At 34.5% G+C, this 27,451-nt stretch overlaps 1 protein-coding gene across 4 annotated transcripts in view; it reads left to right on the top strand.

Annotated features, from left to right (window-relative positions):
- MSH4 (mutS homolog 4) overlaps positions 1 to 27,451 on the top strand; it is an 82,494-nt gene that overhangs the window by 45,455 nt on the left and 9,588 nt on the right. For 3 of the 4 annotated variants that reach the window (XM_037500030.2, XM_037500029.2, XM_037500028.2), the window contains 9 exons: positions 244 to 413; positions 2,576 to 2,712; positions 3,656 to 3,759; positions 4,884 to 5,008; positions 7,555 to 7,755; positions 11,257 to 11,375; positions 12,974 to 13,102; positions 18,118 to 18,292; positions 19,557 to 19,645. In XM_037500030.2, coding sequence (XP_037355927.1) covers positions 244 to 413; positions 2,576 to 2,712; positions 3,656 to 3,759; positions 4,884 to 5,008; positions 7,555 to 7,755; positions 11,257 to 11,375; positions 12,974 to 13,102; positions 18,118 to 18,292; positions 19,557 to 19,645 — 1,249 coding nt within the window. Of the gene's footprint in view, positions 1 to 243; positions 414 to 2,575; positions 2,713 to 3,655; positions 3,760 to 4,883; positions 5,009 to 7,554; positions 7,756 to 11,256; positions 11,376 to 12,973; positions 13,103 to 16,050; positions 16,266 to 18,117; positions 18,293 to 19,556; positions 19,646 to 27,451 lie in introns of those variants that run through there. The other variant, XR_005123019.2, reaches the window with a different exon arrangement.

Raw genomic sequence — 27,451 nt, 5'->3', positions numbered from 1 at the left:
AATTTGGGAGATCTGTTTATTAGCATGTATAGTTCTTGGTGATCTCTAGTTGTTTTATATTTTCTTGACTGACAAAAATAGTTAAAAATTGGCATAGTCAGAGTTTTACCTTATCTAAGTTTAATTATATACATTGCTTAATTATATATTTTCACAATAACTTTCACTAGTGATTTCAAGAAAATGTTATTTGCTGTCTAACTATAGCATAGGTTACTTATTGTCTATAATATTCTTTTTAAGGTTTGGAATCATACTTGAAAAGATTAAAACAGTAGTTAATGATGATGCAAGGTACATGAAAGGATGCTTGAACATGAGGACTCAGAAGTGCTATGCAGTAAAGTCTAACATAAATGAATTTCTTGATATATCTAGAAGAACATATACAGAGATTGTAGATGACATAGCAGGTAATTTAATTATTTGTGCATACTTTTCTGTTTTTTTAGGAATAAAACAAACATTGTGATGGCAAACTTTGATTTTTTTTTTTTGCTGATGCTAGCTAACCATACATATTTTAATTTTTTTTTGCCAAAACAGATAAAGTTAATGCATTATCTTTTTAAAAATAAATATCTCAAAGTATTAGATCTATTTTTCCTTCTACACTTAAATAAATTAAGTGAAAAGAAAATTAATATAAATTAAATGAAACTTAAATAAATTAAATGAAAAATGCAGGCTACCAATATTAAAAGATTTCACTAGAGGGAGAATCATTTTTGTTAGGAAGAGGCATTTGAGCCAGTACAGTAATTCATTTAACAAATATGTATTGAGCTCCAACTAAATGTAGAGACTGTTCTGGGTACTGGAAATATAGTGAGCAAGGCAAAGTCTCTGTCCTCATGGAACTTACATTATGGTAGACAAGACAGACTATAAAGAAATGCATATGCACACATGTGTATGTCTATACATAAATATCAATATTGACATATCAGTCACATGTAACTTCACGAGGATATAAGATTTATGAAGAAAAATGTATCAGGTTAGAAGGGTCAGAGAATGAGTTGGTGTGGAGGTATAGAAGGTGGAAATATTTTTTGTGCACAGAACAGCCTAGGAGTTTACATATTGATAGTGGTACATATAAATTGAAGCACAAAGGGGCAAGGAAACCTCAAAGGAGTAAGTCAGAAAATTTGTTAGCATGGAATAGGACATTCCCTCACAGAGTCAGTAGAGGTAAGATCATAAATATAGACTGGGGACCAGAATTTAGTCTTTGAAGACCAGGAGTTTGTATTGTTTATCAAGGAGAATGAAGAAGTACTGAGTTGTTTTTGCTCTGTGGAGTAAAAATTGGTAAGGTCAAGATATGTTAAATGAATTTGAATGGAGCAATAGAGAGTTAAAAATTAAAGTTAACTTTAACAAAGCGTTATTTAGTGATAGAAATGTGTATGAGAAGAGAGAAATATTAAGGTTGGAGGAAAAATTGCTAGGAGCTAATAATTGAGTAAATATGGTAATGGGAAATACAGTCACTGGTGCTAATTGAGATCTGTAGCCTGAGAATGGTAGTGCCAACTGAGAAAGGCAGGAAAAGTTTTGGAGAAGTGAAGTTGTAGTTTTTTTCAAGTAATGTTCAAGTTTTAATGGACATCTATTAAAGATATAAATCTGCAGCTATTTGTAGTGAGTTTGAGTTGATAGGAAATTTTTTAAAGAATTTTATTTGATGAATCATCTGTTTCCTTTTTGGAACATTTTGTTTTATATATTATATGTAAAGGGAATTTCTTATTGTGAATTAGTGATTGCAGTAATTTATGTGATTATTCTCTTCCTTTCCAAAAAAAAGTGGAATGAGTGACAAAAACCAATATTACTAATACAGAGAATAAAAAGGTCTTTTTATTTTTAAGTTTTACAATTTATTTTGCTTTCAAATTTCCTACCTGAATGACTGCCTTTGTACTACAATGTTTTTTTCTTAAAACAACTACATATTTTAGACATTAAAAATCTTTAGAGTTTAAAAGAGGGATCTGAGGCATCCAGGAGGGAAGGGGGATGGGAGCAAGTAAGGGTGAGGAGTTGGGCACAAAATGAACTATGGTGGTGGATTATGGTGCTTTGGTGATGGGAGAGCTATGGTGAGCACATCTAAGGGAGAAATCCTATATTGTGAAAAAATTGACAAGGATGTAAAATAATGGTACTTGATTAAAATGTATATATGTATTTAAAACAATGAACAGAAATGATTAAAAAAAAGAATACTTGTGTCTGAGTGGTAGGAAAATGGCCTTTTTTTTTTTTTTTTTTTTGTATCAGATAACATTTATCTGTTCTGTGTGTCAGGCATTGTGTTAAGTGTTTCACATGTATTCACTAATCACATTACAACTTGTGTTTTTCTAACTTTTCAAAAATTCTATAATATATGTTACTTTTAAACAAAATAAGAGTAGTAACACTTTCCTATGATATGTATGTATTATATAATTATATATATAAAATAACAAGAAAAAAATCATTGGATTTTTTTTTTAACAGATGAAGAGTTATTTTCTCATTAAAATGTCTTGCTTTTGTTTTTCTTATTTCTGGTCACTAGGAATGATATCGCAACTTGCAGAAAAATACAGTCTTCCTTTAAGGACAAGTTTTAGCTCTGCTAGAGGATTTTTCATCCAGATGACTACAGATTGTGCAGCCCTACCCAGTGATAAACTTCCTTCAGAGTTTATTAAGGTCCATTCTGGAATTTTGTTTAGAAAATTATTGTTTCTGATTTTACAGAGTTGCATTTATATGTTGTCAGGAACTCCTAGAGTTTCATATTCCGAATTTCTGAATAATTTTGTATATTGCTTCTCCTACCCCTGCTATCTAATAGCTAATCTAATTAAAAGTGTTTTAGAAACTTTTTTTTTTGAGAAATATCAAGGACAGTGCTTCACACAATTCTGGAACCTTAATATAAAGATAAAAGGTATATTTGATCAAAGAAATTTGGAAAGTACTGAACCATATCCACATCTTTCTATTAAAGATTGAAAAGTCCTGTAGTAAAGAAATCTATTTACCTTAAAATCCAATATCGACCTTTGTACTATGAAAATATCTTTTCCTACATGCATATTAACTCCCCACAACATCCCAGGTTGGATAATTTGAACCCACTTTAATCTTTGCCTTCTCAGCTCCCAGGGGGTACCTTTTGACAAATCATTTCACTTTCAGGGCTTTTAAATAGATACTGCATTACCAAGAAGAGTGATGGATGAAATACAGAATGGGTTGAGACTTAGTAATGGGGATTGAGTAAGGTTCAGATAAGGGGCAAGGGTGGTAAGGTGAGATAAGGGTGATGGGTCAGAGATAAGACTGAGGACTACTGATATCTGTTATGCATATTGGTTATAAGAGGTAGTACTTTAGCATTTCTACATGACCACTTTAAAACCTGTAAAAATAATCATGTCTGATCGATGAGGTTGGGAAAGTCCTGCTTTATCTTTACAAGTGATCTTCTTTTCGCTTTTATTAACATTATTTGGGATTTTCTTTGTGATACTGTGTCTCAAAAATTGAGTGGTTAACCTGAATACCTATATTTCTGTTTAAAATCTTTGTTTTATTTCATAAGCATGTACACATACCTTGACATTTGTTTTTTCAAATTTCCTAGCAGATTTCTAAAGTGAAAAATTCTTACAGCTTTACATCAGCAGATTTAATTAAAATGAATGAACGATGCCAAGAGTCTTTGAGAGAAATATATCACATGACTTACATGTAAGAGCACTTGAAATTTTTGAATATTGAATTAAATTGTTTTAATTTGAGGCACTATGAAACATTTCATAACTGATTTGTTGTCTGATACAAAAAATTGTAAGATTATGATTATAGCAAAGAAAGAACATTTCTTGGAATAATAGTTAACCTTAAAAGTCCTGTCGTTGTGATTGGGATCACAAGGCTTCACAGAAAATTGAGGGAAAATCTAATTGTTAAAAGAACTCATTGTAACTAATACTTCTGTAGTATACATTCCCATGATGTAGAACTTGGCACATCATGGGCTTATTTTGGGCTTCTTTTATTTATTCTTCTTCTATAATGTAAACCTTTAGCCCTCATGCCTATATATTTCTATAGAGTGTTACAATAGTGCCAGTCTCTTGCTGTTCATGAAATAGCACCAATATAACTAGAAATAAGAAATGAAACATTCTGAATTGGTGAGTTGAGGTGGTGAAGAAAAAGGTTGGGCTCTCAAAACAATTTCAGGTTATAGACCAAAGAGATTATAATATATAGTAAATTTGGGGAACATATGTTTTCCTTGTAAGGGAAAAACATATCACAATATGATAACTGCCACAGAAAGACTTAAATTATGTCATTACGAGAGGGAGAGTGAAAGGGAGAGGAAGAGAGAGAGGGAGGAGAGAAAAGGTGAGGGGAAAGGAAGAGAGGAAGTTGTTGGGAGAGATATTAGAAATGTGAAACAGAGATAATAGAAATATTATTGTGTTGAATTTAACACTTGTAAAACCACAAAGTTATTAGCAAATGGTATCTGTTGAAATATAGTGAGGGCTTTAGATGATTTCTATGAAATATTTTTATTAAAATCCATGTTATTAGTACCTAATAAAAGCAATAGTTTCAAAAAAGTGGTATTAATACACTGGAAGATGGATTCTTTGCTACTAAGTAGCTGTGACCTTGAGTATGAACTTCCATTTCTTCATCTCTAAAATGAAATAGTTGCATAAAGAACTTTATCTGTAGTGTACAACTCAACTGTGAATGCTGTTTTACCTCAGGCAATAAATTTAAAGTGTTTTACAATTACATTATATATCCTTCTTTAAAAAACATCCCTTGTCTAAACAAACATGTACTTTCAGGATAGTGTGCAAACTACTTAGTGAGATTTATGAACATATTCATTGTTTATACAAACTCTCTGACACTGTGTCAATGCTGGATATGCTGCTGTCATTTGCTCATGCCTGCACTCTTTCTGACTATGGTGAGTTACTTTTTTTGGAATAAATATGTAGCATAGTGAAATTTGTATTCAGTTCAAGCAATTTTATACAACAGTCATGAATGTTTTACATTTTATTTACCTGAAATACAGTCTCTTGGCTGGTTTCTAAACTTAGACTCAAAATTGAGATAGTGAAGTGAGCCTTAACATTTCTTTTAAAAGTTAGAAAGTTACTTAAAAAGAAATTGACAATTCAGAAAGAAAAATCTGCAAGAAACTTTAAAAGTTCTCAAAATAAGAGCACAGAAATACCTCCTTGGTGAAAATGATAGTCCAAATTTATAAAGCTGAAATCTGAAAACTCGTTGGAAGTAGTATGACTAATACTTATTAGAGAAATGAATACCCAAAGTGAGTGTTTTCTAAATTAGTCCTTAGATATGAGTATCACAAGTTCAGGAAATTGTTTTTGTTTCCCAAACCTATAGACAGAATTTTTGAATATAAATTTTAAGTAGTTTTTAAATATGTAATGAATACTTCAAGTTATTCCCTTGAAATTTCTTTTTTTTTTTTTTTTTTTTGATAGAGGCATGCTTTATTTATTTGTTTGCTGGTTTGTTTGTTTGTTTTGTTTATACATGCACTGGGTACAGTCAGAAGCGCGGGAGGGTGAGAGAATTCACCAGAGCCAGAGCAGGGAGCAGAGCAGACAGAAGGACCGAAGTACACTGCTGAGGGGAGCAGCGGGCGGCAGGAGAGGTCTGCGCGCCATGTGGGACCCTCCTCCAGTGGCCGGGGAGCAGCCGGGGATCGAACCGGCACCGCAGAGGCCGCGGGCAGCTTCGCAACCCAGCGCTCAACCGCTGCGCCACCGGGGAGGCCCCCTTGAAATTTCTTAATACAACTATCAGTAATAAACATACTCAAGTATTCAAATGTAAAGAACTAATATATGATAATTAAGGTTGAATAATTATAGACTTAATATCATGAATAATATCGAAATTTCTAATTAAAATTATCAGTAACATTTCCAAAATTATGTTCACTTATTTTAGTAGGGTGGAATAAGTATACAAAGTATTTTCATATTTCATTTAAAAAACCTTTTTTTTTCTTTATTATAGTTCGTCTTTTTCCTGATTCTTTATTTAGGTTTTTGGTTAGGGTCAAAATAAGGGGGGTGCAATTGTATGGGGAATATAACCAAAATGAAAATGCATACATTGTGCAAAAATGAAAAATGATGTAAGAATTATATAAGGGCCTCCCCGGTGGCGCAGCGGTTGAGCGCTGGGTTGCGAAGCTGCGCGCGGCCTCTGCGGCGCCGGTTCGATCCCCGGCTGCTCCCCGGCCACCGGAGGAGGGTCCCACATGGCGCGCAGACCTCTCCTGCCGCCCGCTGCTCCCCTCAGCAGTGTACTTCGGTCCTTCTGCCTGCTCTGCTCCCCGCTCTGGCTCTGGTGAATTCTCTCGCCCTCCCGCGCTTCTGACTGTACCCAGTGCATGTATAAACAAAACAAACAAAGAAACCAGCAAACAAATAAATAAAAAGCATGCCTCTATAAAAAAAAAAAAAAAAGAATTATATAAAATAAAATATTTTAAAAAAAGATCTTAAATTTAAAAAAACAAAACAACAAAAAAGCTTTTTTCCCCTTAATCAGTCTCACTTTTCAAGTGAATGCTTTCAGGTTTATCCATTTGTTTCATCTATTTTATTTTTTATTATTTATTTGTATTTATGCATAGAGGAACTGGGGTGTAGGCTGGAGGTGTGGAAAGTGGGTGAGAGGATTCACCAGAGACAGAGTGGGGAGCGGAACAGGTGGATCCAATGAAATACACTGCTTGAGGGAAGCAGTGGGCAAGACAGGAAAGGTCTGCTGTGCCATGTGAGTCAGCTCCCCCTCCAGGGATCAAACTCATGCCACAGTGGCTGGCTATAGCTTGATAGTGCTGAAACTTTAACCCCTGCGCCACCAGGGACGCCCTCCTTGTGTTTCATCTAGAGGAATAAGCATCGTAGCTTTTATTTGTCCTCACACCCTTTTCTTCCTCCTTTCACCCCAAAATGTACCCACAGAGACCCTATCATTATTTGTTTCTATAAATTAGCAATATCTTTTGTGTTGTCTGCTCTTTTCTATCCTCTGAGATTTTCTTTTAGACAAAATTTTCTAAGGGTTTGGCTAGAAAATTACTTTTATATTTGGTTTCATTTTATTCATACTTCATTTGAAAAGCTATGTATGCCAAATTTGCAATATTGCTGAAGATAAGCACTAAGAAAACATGTAATTCTATAGTTTGGGCAATTAATAGTTATTTTAAAAGTATTATCAATGCTAATTAATTGTTTTTAATCTACATAAATGTAAAAATGCTATAAACTGTTTTGCAGTCCCTGACAATGAGTGGGAGTTAAATCTTAGGATTTCCTGAAAGTGAATAAAAGTTGAGATGGTGATTGGAGTACATCAGTTATAACTTAGAAGGATTAGGTAGGGGTTTGGTATAAAATGTATATTTACCACAGACTCTTTAAATGCATTAATCCTTCAAAACCATTTTTTCCTTAGTTCGGCCAGAATTTACCGATACTTTAGCAATCAAGCAGGGATGGCATCCCATTCTTGAAAAAATATCTGTGGAAAAACCTGTTCCCAACAATACCTATATTACGGAAGGGAGTAACTTTTTGATCATAACTGGGCCAAATATGAGTGGGAAATCCACATATTTAAAACAAATTGCTCTTTGTCAGATCATGGCCCAGATTGGTAAGTATGGCTTTACTTTGTAGTTACCAGTTATGTTCCCCATTCAAAAGGTTTTGTGCTGATTTTTCAGTTTTAGCTGTCTAACTCAAGTGGAGTTTGAAGTAGAGTTTCTTGTTAAATGTGTAATAGTGTCTGTTATGTAGACCATGACTTTTAGTAATGATATTTATTAAATGTCATTGGATTCAGTTGCACTAAAAATTTGTAGGATATAACAGAAGTAGAAATTTCCTATTGTAACTATGAATGCAATATTAGCTACTACTAAATTAATAATCATATAATAATTAGGAATCAAAAACTGTTGTGAGAAAGGTGTGAAATATGCCTTTAATGATGCAAGTGAGATTTTTCCCAAAAAAAAATTTTTTTTTTTTGTGGGACCCTCACTGGTGGCTGGGGATTGAACTGGCGCTGCAGAGGCTGCAGGCAGCGTCACAACCCAGTGTTCAACTGCTGTGCCACCAGGAGAGGCCCAGATTTTTCCAAAATTTTAACATTGGACAGATATATTTTCCTTGCTTAATTTTGGAACTACTAGTAACTTGGCCACAGAAATTGATATGACATACACACATCTGTATGCACGCACCTGTACGCACACACACACAAAATAGGCTATCACTGGCCTAACATTGTTATATATTTCCTGTTGTAGAGGCACAATTTGCCTCTTATCTCTGGAAACTTGGTTTCCTTGAAGACCATATGAATTTGTCGAGATGATTGGCCCTAATGTAGTTCTCAACCAATGGTACTCTTTGGATGATGGTACCCTTTGTCCCTCAGAATTTGGCAATGTCTTTTTGTGTGTCACCACTGAGGGAGAGTGTAGATTGACTTTATTAATGCTGCTAAGCACCCTACAGTGCACAGGATAGTACCCCTCTTACACTGTAAGAAAGGTTTATCTAGAACCACCATCTTCCAGTAAGTTGCCAAAAATGACCAACATGAAGGGAAGGAGAGGCACCCCCTGTGTGTTCTCTAGGCCTTTTAGAAAACATGCAGATGTTCCTTTGGTCACATACATGCAGATCTACAGGAAAGGTGGTATTGTAGCCATTAAGGGAATGGGCAATGTTCAAGAATGAATGCCTGACAAATGTTACCATGGCAAAACTGGAATAGACTGTAATGTTACCCAGCATGCAGTTGGCATTGTTGTAAACAAACAAAGGGTAAGATACTTGCCAAGAGCATATCAAGTGCTTTAAGAGCTGAGATAGCTTCCTGAAATGTGAAAAAAGAAAATGATCAGGAAAAAAGGAAGCCAAAGAGAAAGGTACTTGGATTCCACTGAAGCACCAGCCTGCTCCCTTAGAGAAGCACACTTTGTGAGAACCAATGGAAAGGCGCTTGAGCTGCTGGAACCCATTCCCTGTGAATTCAGGGCATGAGAGGTGTGAGAAATAAAAAAGACCTCCAGACTATTAAAGAAAAATTAGATTTATCCAATCCAAGTTGTTAGTAATGTCATAGTTGAGAAATCCTGGTCTAACATAATGGATTGTAAGGGAAATATAGTAATAATAATTTTGGCCAAATAGCACAAATTTACTCTTACTAGTGGGAAAGAAAATCAGAGGTGAATGAAAGCATGAAGAGTAAATATTTAATTGAATTATTTATTTTATGGAATTAAAAGGACATCCTAAACAACTTTCTTCTCTGTAAGAATACTGTCTGATTCACATGTGCCATAATAATCCCACTTCCATTTTAATGGTTTTGAGGAACTCTGTCTTTTAAAAAAACATACTAACTCTAATTGTTAGACCATTCTTTATACCAAATTGAAATCTGACTTTTATAACATCTACTCATTAGTTTTAGTTCTTCTGTGCATTCTAGAACGATCCATTCTCTCCTCAAATATTTGAAGATAATTATTCTACTTCTCTTGTCCCCAACTTAAACCTCTGAAATACCTAAAAGTATTTATAATATTTCAGAATCAGATAATAATAGAAAGAATAGGACTTAAAAGATCTGCTTCTAAGAATTGTAAATATTAAGTGAGATAATATATAATAAATATTACAAATTTAAGAGACGTGTATGAGAAAGATGGAGAGTTTCCAGGGAGAGGCAAGAACATTTTCTAAAGCACAGAAACAAAAAGCAGTATTATGTGCCCAGAGAACTACAAGTAGTCCAGATGTTTTATAGCTCCTTTGCTTTGTAGAATAGAGTGGCTATGAGAGGTTGTAGGATATAAAGCTGGAGAGATAGATAGGAGTAAGATCATGAAGGACCTTAAGTACTTAACTGAAGAGATTGAACTTTATCCAGAAATCTATAGGGAACTATTGAAATTTAAGCAAGAAAATGACATGATTGGATTTGACTTTTAGATGGATCACTCTGGATGATAAATTATTAGAGAGCCAGACCAGAAGCAAAATATCAGCCAGAAAACTTCTATAATGCTAGTCCATATTCTTCAGAATAGATCCTTTTCTTGATCTTTGCCTTTGTTTTATATTCTGGAATAATCTGACTTTGTTTCTTCACTCCTATTGTCTATACAGAGTTCTGTATACTTGATGTTTTCCCCAGTCAGCTGTATGTATACCTTATCTTCTTAAAATTTTAGATTTTATATCCCATTCCTAATAGAAGTAGGTCCACTAACCAGATTAATTTATTTTCAAAAGATGAATAGTTAGATTAGTTTTACTGTGATAAAATTCTCAGGCACAAGAAGTCTAATGGATGAAAATTCACCTTCTTAGAAAATTGTTTCCATTCTGATCCTGGGTATTTATGAACATTTCTAATAACTGTTTCCTAGCACATATTTATTTCTACAGTGATTTTTTTCTTAAGGATTTATTTTTTATTTATACAATAGCTGAGGTACAGGGCAGAGATGCAGGAGGGTGAGAGGATTCACCAGAGACAGAGTGGGGAGCAGAACAGGCAGACGGACCAAAAGCACTGCTGAGAGGAGCAATGGTTGCCACAGGAGAGGTCTGCCATGCCATGTGGGAATCTCCCTGGCTGGCTGGCAATCGAACCCACATTGCAGAGGCTGCGGACAGCTTCACAGCGCTGTGCTTAACCTGCTGCGCCACCAGGGAGGCCCTATTTCTACAGTGATTTTTATTAACTAGAGCTTCATAAGCATTTCCTTCAAATTTTCATATTTTAAATGTTCTTTATAATCTATAAAAATTTTTATCAATTTTACAATAGGTAATGTATTTGAATATATACTGTTTTATTTGAACTTACATATAGCTTGGCACAATAGGTAGGACAAATATTTCCCTTTTATTTATGAGAAAGATGAGACAGATAGAGTTTAAGTACTGTCCAAGGTTATAAAACAAGAGACAGAACTGGGGTCATGTCTTCTAACTCCAAATGCAGTGCTTTTCCCACCACATAATCCAAAATAAGCTAGTCAATAATTGGAGTTAATGAAAAGTGCAAAATGTTAATACTTACATTTTATAAAAGCATATCAATTTTCTTTGATTTTGTATTCTACAGGATCATATGTTCCAGCAGAATATGCTTCCTTTAGAATTGCTGAACAGATTTTTACAAGAATCAGTACTGATGATGATATTGAAACAAATTCATCAACATTTATGAAGGAAATGAAAGAGGTACACAACCTAAACTTTTTTAATGTTAAAAGCATATTAAATTCTCCTACTAATGGTCAATTGTTATCTAAGAATATTTTTTACACTAAAATCAACAGATGTGCTTATACTCCTCTACAAGAGCCAGAGGGCAGTCAAAGACAGCTTCCTAATTTCTGTCTTATATAGAAATGGCAGCAAATGTTTTATTGAAAAATACACTTTTAAAGAAAAAGCTAGTATTATTGGATAATAAAAATGTGCTTTCATGTTTTTGTATGGAATACATAAAAGACTTTTTAGAAAATGATGACCTGCTTAGAACCATTTTTCATAGTATCTATTCTACTAGTTAGACTCGATATTAAAATAAGAAATCAATGTGGTGGAAGACTTTTAAAAATCATCCCCCTTTCTCTTACAGAGTTTTCACTTCCTATAACAAAGTATGTAGTATCGCCTATTTCTGATCTGAGCAAACGTCCAGTAAACTTGAAGGGCTACAGGAATTCATTATAGCTCTCAGGCTATGTTTAGTAGGTAGGAATTATTGGATCACTGAACAGTTGGCTAATTTTCAGTAGACAGGGAAAACCAAAGTTATTTGTCCCATAGTATCTGACATTTATATAATTATTATTGAATATATTGAATATATATTGAATATCTATGGAAGCATGTATTAGATGCTTGAGATATATATATTTTTAAAAGATTTATGTATGTATACGATAACTGGGGTACAGGCCAGAGGTATGGGGGGTGAGAGGATTCAACAGAGACAGAGTGGGGAGCAGAACAGGCAGATCCACTGAAATACATTGATGAGAGGAGCAGCAGGCTAGTAAGGAGAGGTCTGCTACATCATGTGGGTCACCTCCCTGGTTGGGGATTGAACTCTCGCAGTGGCTGCGGATAGCTTCATAGTGCTGTGTCTTAACTCCTTGCGCCATCAGGGAGGCCCTGGGATATATTTTTAAATGGTCCTAGCCTTCAAGAATTTTAGTCCAATGGAAAGGTAAATTGACTGTGAAGGTCACTATTGATGTAGTAAGTATGTAATTCTCTCTTGAGGAAGAGGTTAGCAATACACAGTGGAGAAGGATCATTTCTTTTAGTTGAAGTCTTGGTCTTTGTTGGGCATGTATTTAAATTGGTTTAACCAGAAATCAGTGGACTGGAATACTTTTTCTTACATCTTTATTTCTATCTTTACTGAATATAGAGGTGTTAAAGTAAATTTGATAGTTTTGAGTATTTTATGACAATAATTGATTACTCATTTGTGGAAAAGTAAATGACTGTACTTTAAATATTTAATTCATTGCTCTGTTTTATTACTCTAAAATAGGAGTTTTTCAGATAATGATTATTTACTCTGATATCTCACACACATATGTATATGTCTTATTTATAGACATATCAACATTCTATTAGAATTTTTAGTCATGAGATATTTAGGAAGGAAAAATAATGTGTTAGTTTCTGCTCAGCAGGATTTCTCTATAAAAATGTATTTTAGATGAAGTAATAAAAAGACTAGGTTTTCCTCAATTTTTTTTCTATGGTAGTGACAGCTTTTTGGTGACAATGAATGATACTAAAATTATGTTTTTCAGATAGCATATATTCTACATAGTGCTAATGACAAATCATTGATATTAATTGATGAACTTGGCAGAGGTACTGATACAGAAGAAGGTATTGGCATTTGTTATGCTGTCTGTGAATATCTACTAAGTTTAAAGGTATTCTTTTTTATGTATGTTAAGTGTATTAATTTTGAATCTTTTAAAAATGTATCATTGATATATTTATCATGATTGGATTTTATACATACCTACAAGTAGATGTATATTTTAGGGAATGAAAACATGCCATAGCATATATTTTTGTTACTTCATTTCTGATGGAAGCAGGAACTATTATTATGATAGTATGTTGTAGAAAAGGAAAGAAGGAAATCAAGATGTATAAATGTTATAACTGTAGTTACTTGACTATAATTTAATCAAACTAAGTAGCAAAACAAGAAAGAATTTCAATAATTGTCTCCACGTGTAATAACATTGGCTGTGATATTACAACATGAAGTAAAACAGTAGACTTTTCAAGTCATTTTATGGAAGATTTATTTTACATAATATTTCATTCCTTTAAAGGTATCAGTTTTCTCAAAATCTTAGCAAATCGAATCCAACAATATGTTAAGAGTCATTCATCATGATCACATAGATTTTATATGGTGATGAAGGTTGGCATATGCAAATCAGTCATTCACTACATCAGATAATGAATGTTATCATTTAATTGTAGAATATAAAAATCAGAAAACAAATTGGCAAATTCTAGCAAAAATAATTCTAGAGTCTGTGAAAAATATACTGATTGCTAGAGGGAGAAGAGAGAGAGGAAGAAAGGGAATAAGATCATTTTCACAGGTATTTTGGTGGCTGGTTAGTGAAATGTACACATTTGGAAGTATGAAAATATACCTCCAGAATTATATAGTTGTGTAAATGACAAATTAATAAAATTTGAGGGAAAATATGTTTTTCGTAAATCTACTTTGTAAAATAAGCTGATTTTCTCTATTATTAAGCTTGTTTGTGAAATATCTTCTTAGATCGCTCAAAATATATCAGATACGAAGGAAGTTGTCATTTTTTCTTTTCTAAAATACCTTAAAATTACCCTAAGGTGCAGTCTGTTTTCTTAAATGTGAGTTCATAATATTTTTATTTTATAGGATGAGAAAAATATTTTTACTTAAAGAAAGGTATATTATGAATCAAAAGTAATGTTAATAGATACTAATTTTTATAATTCTGAATCTGTCAATTTCTCTTATGAGTAAGTTGTATGTATTGATTGCTAGGATTTAAAAAACTAGTTAGCTAAATTAGTTAACCATCTTTGATGGTTAATTTTTTGTGTCAACTTGACTATGTATGGACCATGGGTTCCATACATTTGGCCAAACACCATTTTGGGTGTATTTTGAGATTGTCTATGAATGAGATTAGTATTTCAATTCATAGAACCAGTAAAGCAGATTGCCCTTCTTACTGTGATATACCCCATTCAATCATTTGAAGGCCTGACCCTCCTGCGAATAAGAGGAAACTTCTGCCTGACAGATTTCAATCTGGAACATTGCTTCTAACTTTCCTACTTTAACTGAAACACCAATTCATCCTGGCTTTTTAGCCTGCCAGCATTTGGCGTGGAATTATACCATTGCTTCTGCCAGGTCTCCTGCTTGCTGATTGCACATTTGGGGACTTGTCAAACTCCAATTCTTTATAAATCTTTTCAATTCTTTCTCCCCACCTCCTCCCACATACCATATATGCAGCCTATTAGTTCTGTTTCTCTTGAGAACCCTGAATAATAAAGATGTTGGTATTGAGGCTGATTTTAGAGGAACAGAATTTTAATGAGTTTTTGAATTTTGAATTGCTAAAAAATATTTTTTGAATTGCTTCTGAGGTTTCTTGAATTGACTTTCTAATATGATTATATTTAAATATATTAGTGGCAATAGTACAGAGATCTGTAGTAATCCGTAGTGTCATCTGTCAACAGAAATAAGCAAAATAGCGGTATTGGTTATTCAGAACCACTTATAAACAAGGAACTGGGTAACTGTAGTATATGATATTTTCAAGCTTTTTTGGCAAGCTAACAGTATAATGAGATTGTTCCTATTGGAGCTGAACAGACTGGGGAAAGAAAAAGATGAGTTCAGGAATTCAAATTCCTGCATAAATTCTGGCATAGAAGCTTCTCTGTGTTACCTGAAGGAGACCACTATCTTCTGTAGACTTGAGAATACTAAAAATCAATCCCAGAATCTCATCCTGTGAATTTCTGAATTACTTGTAAGTTGAAAACTCTAACCACCTAGTAGCAAATTAGTTACTAATGGGAAAGAATGTGATCCTGAGAGTTGGAAGGGGGCCATGTAGGGAAACCCCTGTGAAAATGGAGACATTGAGTTCCTGAATTCTGATGAGGTCTTTTTGTTGTTATTTGTTTTTACTTTTTGCCAGTGGAACAGGCCTCACCACCCGCAGTGGGAGCGGCTGCTCTACTCCAGGGGAATTAACTTTGCATTAAATGAACACACTGTAATGGTCTCCTCTGAGACAGTTACATGTAAGATAATGCTGATTTTCTTCAGAACCCAACCCTACTACCACTCTTTACTTGTAGACTTATAATTAGATTCAAGTTCCAGCAGGACCCTAAAGGTGAGGTACAAAATGTGGCCATGAGATGGTACACTGTGTTTCCAAAGAACTACTTGAGTATTCTAATTTTCAAAGATAGAAATCTGGGGAACAGGTGTGAAACTTGGATATTAAGGATGTGGGATAATTATGGAGGGACATCAGGTTGGAGCAGGCTGAACCCCACTTCTGGATGCATAATTGGGAGAGATGTAGTTGGCAGCTGGCAGAATACCCACACTGAATACTCTGACCCATGGAATAAGGTCTATTATAGTAGGAATGGCCAAATGAAAGTTCTAAGAAGACCACTAGAATTGCTCTACCTAGGAAAATAGTAAACCATAAGCAGTACTACTTTCCCGGTGTGATTAGAAGTTAGTTAGACCATCAGGGATTTGAAAGATACAGGAATGGTGATCCTACTACATCCTCATTCAACTCACTATTTTACTGTGCAGAAGACAGCTGGATCCTGGAGAATGACAGTGGATTATCGCAATATTAACCAGGTGGTGACTGTAGATGCAGCTGCTGTGCCAGATGTGGTTTCATTGCTTGAACAAATTAATACATCCCCTGATACATGGTATACAGCTAATTGATCTAACGAATGTTTTTTCCTCCATACCTGTCAATAAGGACCACCATAGGCAGTTTGTTTTCAGTTGGCAAGGTCAGTATTACACCTTCACCATCCAACTCCAGCTGTCCAATTCTATGCCATAATTTAGTTTGCAAAGATCTTGATTACTTTTCTCTTCCACATTACATTGGTAACATTATGATAGTTGGACCCAGTGAGCAATGAATAGCAACTTCTGTACGCTAGACTTATTGGCAAGATGTCTGTGTATCAAAGGAGGGAAATAAATCTAGAAGTACCCAGGCCTTATACCTCAGTGAAATATCTAGGAGTGCAGTGTGTGGGACATGGTGAGTTATTTTTCTAAGGATAAGTTTTTATATACTTCCTATACCCTGGCTCTCCTTATAACCAAAAAAAAAACCCAACTGAGAGTCTAAAATTGTATTTTAGAGGCAGCATATTCTTCATTTGGGCTACTCTGACACTATTACCAAGTGACCTGAAAGCTGCTAATTTTGAGTGGGGTCCCAGAACAAGAGAAGGCTCTGTAACAGGTTCAGCCATGAAAACTGCTCTTTCACAGAGGCCATATGATTAAGGAGATTCAACAGTGTTTGAAAGTGAGTGTCAGCAGCAGATAGAGATATGTTTGGAACATTTGGTAGGCCCCTGTTAGTGAATTGCAGCACAAGCCATTGGAATTTTAGAACAAAAGCCTTCCATTCTTTGTGGATAACTACTTCCATTTTGAGAAGTAGCTATTAACTTGCTACTGTGCATGAATAGAGACTGAATAGGCCACCAAGTTAACATGTAGCCTGAGCTGCCCATCATGAACAGGGAGTTACTAACTCACCAGCCATAAAGTTGGGTATGTACTGCAGCACTCTATCAAATGGAAGTGGTATAGATATGATTGCCCTGGAGCAGGCCCTGAAGGTATAAGGGAATTATATGAAGAAATGGTCCAAATGATTATGGTCCCCACTTCTGCTACTTTTTTTTCTTCTCAGTCTGCCTGCAGCCTCATGGAGAGTCCCCTATGATCACATGATAACGGAAGAGAAGACTTGCCTCATTATTTAGATGGTTTTGCATGATATTCAGATGCTGCTGAAAAGTAGATAGCTGCAGCATCATAGCTCCTTTCGGGACCATCCCTGAAGGCCAGTGATGAAGGAAAATGGTCCATGTAGGCAGAACTTTAAGCAGTGCACAAATTTTTTTTGATTGGAGGGGGAGAAATGCCCAGATAGGCAGTAATATAACATCTCATGGGCTGTGGCCCATGGTCTGACTGGATGGTCAGAGACTTGTAAAGAACGTGAATGGGAAATTGGTGACAAGGAAATTTGGGGAAGAGATAATGTGAATAGATCTCTCTGAATGGGCAAACAATGCCAAGAATTTGTGTCACTTTGTATACACACAAAAGAATGGCCACAGCAAAGGAGGATTTTAATAAACAATAGGAATATCTGTTCTGGTGCAAAAATGAAAAATGATGTAATAAATATGTAAAATTAAAAAAAATAATAAAATAAAATAAAGGCACAATTCAAACAGAAAAAAATAAAGTTTTTTTTTTAAAGTTGAGGAAAGTGTTACCATTTAGTTTGTGGATTACTTCTCTAATAATTATTTCAAATGGTAGTTTTATTTCTGTAAATTTCATCTTTTCAGTATCTTCAGATAATTTTTAAGAATGTTCTGTAATGTAAGATATACATACATAAGTATATGTGCATATAACTAACACATTTCCTTTATTGAATGAAAATTTTCAGGACTTTAAATTGACCATGTTAACCTCAAAGTCATTGGCTTTATTTTTACATCTTTGCCAGACTACTTGTAAACTTAAATTTTCTTTACATACTTAAAATTGAAATTTCTAGTTTATTTTAAAACTACTAATATTTGTTGTTATATATTCTAGGCATTTACACTCTTTGCTACTCATTTTCTGGAGCTATGCCATATAGATGTCATGTATCCTAACGTAGAAAACATGCATTTTGAAGTTCAGCATGTAAAGAACACCTCAAGAAATAAAGAAGCAATCTTGTATACCTACAAACTTTCTAAGGGACTCACAGAAGAAAAAAATTATGGTATTACATGTAGAAATTATATCTATATATTGAAACATTGTGTATTTTGGTATGACAAACATTTTTCCCTCTACTTGGCTGTCAATTAAGGAGTTTCCCGTCTTTGGAATGTTTTTATGTTCTAAGGCTGTATTTTCTATGTCAGACCCACATTGTACATACATTAAGCTTAATATTAATAACAGTAAAATTGTAACATTATAAGGCCCTAGAAGTATTAGTTTCCATTCTTAGAAAAATGTAATTTAGCTAATAATTCTAAGTTCAATAATTAATTAAAAAGTGTATATTTCTTACATTTTTTTTTTAACTAATAGGGTGCTACCTGTTTTCTTCACATTCAGGAAACTTGAAAATCAGAAGTTTTTGAAACGGAATTTATTATCAAACCATATACTTTTAAACTTGATTAGATATTTTCTATTAAATCATTATGTAGCATGTGTAAAATATCACTGTGTAAATAATTATGTAACATTTCTACAATAACACAGAATTTTCAGTTGACTTATACATATATAAAGTCCTAGTAGTTATTTTATTTATAAGTGTGACTTGTGAGAGAAAAATCAAAGCATGTTTGATTTCATCTATTAAATGGGACTAATTTCCCATACATGTGGATTTGTCAAGATTAAATGAATTATCAAATACAAATTGCTTATAGGTTAGTAGCTTCTCAGTAAATACTAGTTTTGCTCCTATTGCCTCTAAAGCAATAAATACAAAAAACTATGAGCACACAGTGAAAATCTATATGGCATACAATAAAATTAAACTCAGAGGACATGAGAATTCTGGTGGTACTGTGAATTTGCATGGAGAGTAGTCACCTACCATTATATCTTCTGAGAAATTTCCCCCTCATTGATTTGCTAGACAGATAACATTCTGTTAGTAGACATTCTCTTCTGCAAAACCCATATATCCTTTGACCAATCAGCCAGTGGTCTTTGTAATTGGAATTCCAGTGTTCTTAGCTTTTTATTTTTTCTAATTACCTATTTTCCTATCATATTTTCTTGCTATCTCAGAGATATGTTAAGATGTAATTGATATTCTAATTTGTCTTATATGTCTTGGATAAATCTAATAATTTGTAAATTGTTATCTAGAATTTTAGAAAATTTAATTTTCAAAATTATGTATTTCAGAAATACCTATAGAAGGGAAGTTTAAATCTGTGAAGAAAAGGTGAATACTGGTTAAAACAAACATAATATTACCAAAAATAATGTTGAAACCCCACTGCTTGTAATTTTAGGTTTAAAAGCTGCAGAGGTGTCATCACTTCCTCCTTCAATCATCTTGGATGCAAAAGAAATCACAACTCAAATAACTGGGCAGATTTTGGTAAGAAACTCTTTAACAATAAGAATTATTTTTTTAATTCAATAAAATTTTTATTGAACCTTTGTATTGTACTTTTATTATGTCCTTGAATTTATATATATAATAATATTAATAATGAAAAGATTTAAATTAAAAACCTAATTCCTAAATAAATAAATCATTTATATTTCCAAAAACATTTTTGGTTTAATTGATTATAATCTTTCCCAACAAATAACTAATAAAATAGGAGTTTAAGGTTAAACAATTCAGTTCCTACAATTGCTACCCTAACTTTATAAGAAAATAAATTGACATAGCGTTAAGGCTAAGAATCATTATGTACAGCATTTTTTATATTTTTAATAGATTTCAAAACTTCATTTTCATTATGAATCTTACAACTTCACACAACAGATCTTCTTAATAAAAGGTATTAATAAAAGTATTATTTTTATCACAGCAGAGGTTCACCAATATTGTGATTTGCCAAGAAACAGCAAGATCCAACACAGAATGAACTAAAACTTGGGAATTTTTTTAACATCAGAATGCTTTATATTGTTTTAAGAATCCATTGCATTTGGCAAACTAAGCTAGGGGCAGTATGAAATTTTCTTCAGTACTAACATTTTCTGTGTCTTCATTCTTATCTGCCTTCAGGGTTTTTTTTTTTTTTTTGCTTGTTTGGGTTTCTTTTTCTTTCTTTTTTTGCATTCCTTCAGTCTTTTGAGATCCTGGACTGTCTTTATGACTTTACTTGCTTAATTACCCCATTTGAACCCATTTGTGATTAATTTTATCAGTGCTCTACTTTTGAAGACTCTTTCATTATCTACTTGTTCAGACCATATTTCACAAATTCCAATTATCGGCAACCTCTCCAAACCTTCTAGGATTTGACTTTCCAAATGATGCTCACAATTTATTCAAGATAGGCTACTTTTATTCATGAGAAATTCATATAGTCCATAACTTTAGTTGAATATTTTACTAGACAGAATTTTTCTTCTCTTTATTGATCTGAATGGTTTCTTTATAGTAACTTTCAAAGCATTTCATTCCCTGAATCCTCAGTCCCCTCATTTTCTACATTAATCACTTTCCATACTTTTGGGGTTATCTCAATGAGTTCTTGAACCTTTTTTCCTTCAAAATTCTAGTTTGGAATTTCTATTTTTCACCCATTTCTTCTCTTTCTTATCTTAGAGGAAAATGTTGCCTTTCAACCTATTTAAGAAGTTGACTTAAATGTTTTCCCCACTGGATTTTCTTTTTCCTATGAATAGGTTTTTTTTTTCCCCCTTAAGAAAATTTTTTTCACCTTACTTCTCAAGCTATATTTCTCTTCTTTTTGCTCCCAGATTCTCAAGAGTAATCTCTACTGTTTATTTTATTTTCCACTTGAAATGGGGAAGTTGTGATTGCTCTTATCAAAACTTTCCTCTGAAGTACTGACTATTCATAAAATCTTGTATTCATTTTCTTCATTTTTCTCCTTTAGTTTCTCTGTGGCATTTGATACTACCTCTTCTTTTTTAATTCTTCCCTATCTTTGCTACTATGGAATTGTCCTTTCTTGGGTGTTTTCATTTCCCCACCTCTTTGTGCCTTGTTATTACTCCACTTACTAAATAAAATTGTTAGTAAGACTGTGCCCCTTTTTCATTTTTAAAATTATACTTTTGATAATTTTCTCCATTTCCCCATTAAATTTTTATTTCCTTTTTACTCTAAATCTATGTATTTTTCTACATATTTCTTCTTGAAATTTAATCTATGTTTACATTCCTCAGTACTTTCAAAATTAACTTTATCTTCTGAAACATCTTCTCATCTCTTCACTTAAAATCTCCCAGTTACCTTTTAGAGTTATCTATGAATTTTCCTTAATAACTTCTCATTAGGACTATGCAGAAGGTTCTCCCTCTTTTCTGATTTATCCCAATATTTTTACTGGATTGTGTCCTAGCAGATAGCTCTGATCATGTTGTTTCCCTGCTCAGAAACTTTAAACTTCCAATTGTGTCATATTAAATAAAAGTCAAGCTCCTTCCTTAGCCTTCTTGTTAAAAATCTTCTTGTGAGATCATTTTTCAAAGTGAAGTTTTAGGATTATCTACTTTTGAATGGCCTAGGATAATGCATACAATCCTAGAGTTTCAAGTGTTTCCTTTGGCTCAATAATTTATATCAAGTATTCTTCAGATGATTCTTTCGAAGACATCAAGGTATAATTGACACATAAGATTACATTGGCTTCAGATGCACAGTATAATGATTTGATATTTGTATATGTTGGGCAATAATCACTACAATAAGTCTATCATCTGTCACTGTAAATGGTAACTTTTAAGAAGTACTCTCCTGGCAATTTTCAAATGTGCTCTATAGTGTCATTGTCTATAATTGCCCTGCTGTTCATTCCACCCCCATGACTTTTTTATTTTATTATTTTAAAGATTTATTTTTATTTATTTATGCATATAAGAACTAGGGTGCAGGGCCTCCCCAGTGGCACAGCGGTTGAGCGCGGGGTTGCGAAGCTGCCAAAGCCTCTGTGGCGCCAGTTCAATCCCCGGTTGCTCCCCGGCCACCGGAGGAGGGTCCCACATGGCGCGCAGACCTCTCCTGCCGCCCGCTGCTCCCCTCAGCAGTGTACTTCGGTCCTTCTGCCTGTTATATTCCCTGCTCTGGCTCTGGTGAATTCAATCACCCTCCCATGCTTCTGACTGTACCCAGTGCTTGTATAAATAAATAAATAAATAAATAAATAAATATTAAAAAAAAAAAAGAACTATCACATTAATTTAAAAAAAAAAAAAAAATAAGAACTAGGGTGCAGGCCAGAGATGGGGGGTTAAGAAGATTCGTAGAGACAAGAGTTGGGAGCAGAGCAGGCAGATCTACTGAAATGCACTGCTGAGGTGAGTAGTGGGCAAGACAGGAGAGGTCTGCTGTGCCATGTGGTTTAGCTCCCTGGCCAGGGATCGAACTCATGCCACAGTGTCTGGGATAGCTTGATAGCACTGAGACTAATCAACCCTGTGCCACCAGGGAGGCCCCAACTTTTTTATTTTATAACTGAGAGTTTATGTATTTTGACCCCCTTCAACTTCACTTCCCCTCCAAAAACTACTGCTTTTTTTTCTGTGTCTGTTAGTTTAGTTTCACTTTGTTCATTTATTTTCTTAGTTTCTACATATAAGTTAAATCATATGATATTTGTCTTTAACTTACTGTGTTTAGCAGTATTCTCTTAAGGTCCATCTATGTTGTTGCAAATGAAAAGATTTCATTCTTTTTATGATTACATAGTATTTCTTTATAGATGTATATGTGTGCATATATGTGTGTGTGTGTCGCGTATATATGTATATGTACATGTGTGTGTACCATCTTCTTTAGCCATTCATCCATTAATGGAAACTTAGGTTATTTCCATATCTTGCTACTATAAATAATGGGGAATGAACAAGGTGGTGCATATATTTTTTTAATTATTGTTTTTGTTTTCTTTGGGAAAATACCAAGACCTGTAATTGCTAGGTCATGTAGGAATTCTATTTTTATTTTTTTTTATTTATTTTTTTTAATATATATATTTTTTTTTTATAGAGGCATGTTTTCTTTCTTTCTTTCTTTATTTGTTTGTTTATTTTCGTTTTTATACATGCACTGGGTACAGTCAGAAGCACGGGAGGGTGAGAGAATTCACCAGAGCCAGAGCAGGGAGCAGAGCAGGCAGAAGGACCGAAGTACACTGCTGAGGGGAGCAGTGGGCGGCAGGAGAGGTCTGCGCGCCATGTTGGACCCTCCTCCGGTGGCCGGGGAGCAGCCGGGGATCGAACCGGTGCCACAGAGGCCGCGGGCAGCCTCGCAAGCCAGCGCTCAACCGCTGCGCCACCGGGGAGGCCCGGAATTTTATTTTTAATATTTTTGGATCCTCCATACTATTTCCAAAGTGGCTACACCAACTTACATTACCAACAAGAGTGTACAAGTGTCCCTTTTCTTCACATTCTTGCCAATACTTGTTGTGTCATGTCTGTTTGATAATAATCATTCTTACAGATATGAGGTGATAATTTCATTATGGTTTTAATTTGCATTTCCCTGATGATTAGTGATGCTGAACATCTTTTCATATGCCTGTTGGCCATCTGTATGTCTTTTTTGGAAACGTCTATTAAGATCTTTTGCCCATTATTTTAATTGGATTTTTTTTGTTTGGTTGGGTTTTTTTTGACATGTAGAGTACTATAATGTAGTAGAATTTGCAACAAGAGACAGTGGTTACACTGACATGTAACTCTACAAGTTTAAAATGAGAGGGCCTATGTCCAGCATAATTTGACGTCAAATTACTTATTAAAATACCTCTGTATTTCAAATTTCATAGTAATAAACATTTTATTCTAAATCTCTAAATTTTCTTAGCAATATTTTATATTTAAATCTCAATTATATTTTAAAGCTGACTTTCTTTTGAATAGGAATTAGTAATAAAAACTGAAAACAGCTTATCTAACCAAATTTCTTTTTTTAATTTTTTATTAATTTTTTAAATTTTTTACATCATTTTTCATTTTTAAACAATATTTGTTTCCTCCCACCCTCTCAGCTGTAGTCCCCATAGAGTTTCCTTCACCAGTGCACCCGTGCACCATCTCCTCAGTCCCCTGTGCTCCTCCCTCCCTCCTTCTGATCCCTCTTCCTCCTTCTCCCCTGCAGGATGTCTCTGATTTATAATAGTCTGTTTTTGCTTTGTTGTGTTTTGTACTGTTATTATTTGTTTACACTGATGTCTTATTTAGTTCCCTTATATTCCTGTTATAAGTGAAACCATCCGATATTTTTCTTTTTCTTTCTGGCTTATTTCACTGAGCATAATTCCTTCTAGTTCCATCCACGTTGCTGCAAATGGCATGAGTTTATCTTTTTTGATTGCTGAATAATATTCCATTGTGTATATATGTCACATCTTCTTGATCCAGTCATCTATTTTTGGGCATTTGGGTTTTACCTATTGTAAATAGTACTGCAATAAACATAGGTGTACAGGTGTTCTTTTGAATCAATGTTTTTGTATCCTTTGGGTAGATCCCTAGTAGTGGAATTGTCAGCTTGTATGGTAGCTCCATCTTTAGTAGACTGAGGAACCTCCAGACAGCTTTCCATAATGGTTGAACCAGTTTGCACTCCCACCAACAATGTAGGAGAGTTCCTTTTTCACCACATCCTCGCCAACATTTGTTGTTGCTGTTTTTTTTTTTTAGTATGTGCCATTCTTACTGGTGTAAGGTGGTATCTCAATGTGGTTTTAATTTGCATTTCCCTGATTATAAGGGATGTAGAACATTTTTTCATATACCTGTTAGCCATTTGCATTTCCTCTTTGGAGAAATGTCTTTTAAGTTCTTCTGCCCATTTCTTGACTGGATTGTTTATTTTGTTTGTGTTGAGCTGTGTGAGTTCTTTGTATATCTTTGTGATCAGTCCCTTATCAGTTGAATGGAATGCAAAGATTTTTTTCCCAATCAGTGGGGTGTCTCTCTGTTTTGGTTAATGTCTCTTGCTGTGCAGAAGCTTTTCAGTTTGATGTAATCCCAGATGTTTATCTTTTCCTTGACTTTCTTTGCTTTGGGTGATGAGATTTTAAATATGTTATTACGATGTATGTCTTGTAGTGTTTTACCTATATTGTCTTCTATATATTTTATGGTTTCAGGTCTTATGTCCAGTTCTTTTATTCATTTTGAGTTGATTTTTGTGCACAGTGAAAGGTCAAGTGGTCTAGCTTCATTTTTTTGCATATGGTGGTCCAGTTTTCCCAGCACCATTTATTGAACAAACTGTTCATGTTCCATTGTATATTCTTGGCTCCTTTCTTAAAGATCAGTTGTCCATATCAGTGTGGTTTTATTGCTGGGCTCACTATTTGGTTCCATTGGCCTGTGTGTCTGTTTCTGTTCCAATACCAAACTTTTAATTATTATGGCTTTGTAATGTAGCTTGAAGTTTGGAAGTGTGATACCTCCTTTCTCCTATGTTTTCATCAATAGGGCTTTGGCTATTTGTGTTTTTTTGTGGTTCCATATGAATTTCATCAGTATTTGTTCTATTTCTTTGAAGAATGTCATTGAGGTTTTTATTGGAATAGCATTGAATCTTTATATTGCTTTTGGTAGGATGGACATTTTATTTTTTTTTTTTTTTTAAATAATAAATTTTATTTTTATATTCCCCATACAATTGCAACCCCCTCATTCTGACCCCAATCCCTCCCCTCCCGCCCCCCACCCCCCAGAAAGTGTCTCTGGTTCATAGTTTTTGTTGATTTTGATTTTAACTTTCTTATAGTTATTCATTTTCCTGGTCCCTTATTTAAGTTTTCTAGATTCCTCCTATGAGTGAGACCATCCGGTATTTTTCTTTTTCTGGCTTATTTCGCTGAGCATGATCCCTTCCAGCGCCATCCATGTTGCTGCAAATTGCATGTGTTTATATTTTTTGAATGCTGAGTAATATTCCATGGTATATATGTACCACATCTTCTTGATCCAGTCATCTAGTTTTGGGCATTTGGGCTGTTTCCAAAGCTTAGCTATTGTAAACAGTGCTGCTATAAACATAGGGGTGCAGGTGTTCTTTGGAATTGATGTTTCTGTGTCCTTTGGGTAAATACCTAGGAGTGGAATTGCTGGATCATATGGAAGCTCTATGTTTAGTAGGTCCAGAAATCTCCACACAGCTCTCCATAGTGGTTGGACCAGTTTGCACTCCCACCAACAGTGCAGAAGAGTTCCTTTTTCTCCACACCCTCGCCAGCATTTGCTGTTGCTAGTTTGTTTAATATGTGCCATTCTCACTGGTGTAAGATGGTATCTCATGGTAGTTTTGATTTGCATTTCCCTGATGACAAGTGATGTTGAACATTTTTTCATATGTCTGTTGGCCATTTGCATTTCCTCTTCAGAGAAGTTTCTTTTTAGCTCTTCTGCCCATTTTTTGACTGGATTATTTTCTTTGTTGTTGCTGAGTCTCATCAGCTCTTTGCAGATTTTTGTGATCAGTCCTTTATCATTAGTGTCGTGTGCAAAAATGTTCTCCCAGTTGGTGGGGTTTCTCTTTGTTTTTGTTATTGTCTCTTTTGCTGTGCAGAAGCTCTTTAATTTGATGTAGTCCAGCTGTTGATCTTTGCCTTCACTATCACTGCTTGGGTGATGTGTCTGTAAAGATGTCTTTGATGTGCATATCACGTAGTGTTTCGCCTAGGATGGACATTTTAATAATGTTAATTCTTCGATCCATGAGCAGGGGATGACTTTAGATTTCTTTGTGTCTTCTATTTCTTTTAGAGGTGTTTTATAATTTTCTTTGTATAGGTCTTTCACCTCTTTAGTTGTTTATTTCCAACTATTTGATTTTTTTTTGTTTCAATTATAAAAGGGATGGTTTTCTTGATTTCTTCTTTCTTTCTTTCTTTATTTATACAAGCACTGGGTACAATCAGAAGCACGGAGGGTGAGAGAATTCACCAGAGCCAGAGCAGGGAACAGAACAGCAGACTGATGAAGTACAAACTGCTGAGGGGAAGCAGCGGGTGGCAGGAGAGGTCTGCGCGCCATGTGGGACCCTCACCCGGCGACTGGGGATTGAACCGGCGCTGCAGAGGCTGCAGGCAGCTTCGCAATCCAGCGCTCAACGGCTGTGCCACCAGGGAGGCCCTTGATTTCTTCTTCTTCAGATTGATTGTGTATAGGAAGGCTACTGATTTTTGTGTGTTGATTTTGTATCCTGTTACTTTACTGAACTGTTGATTAT

The sequence above is a fragment of the Talpa occidentalis genome, unplaced genomic scaffold (assembly GCF_014898055.3).
Source record: "Talpa occidentalis isolate TD23 unplaced genomic scaffold, MPIMG_talOcc4v2.1 talOcc4.9, whole genome shotgun sequence".
NCBI lineage: Eukaryota > Metazoa > Chordata > Mammalia > Eulipotyphla > Talpidae > Talpa > Talpa occidentalis.
This window is presented reverse-complemented; position numbering and strand designations above follow the sequence as displayed.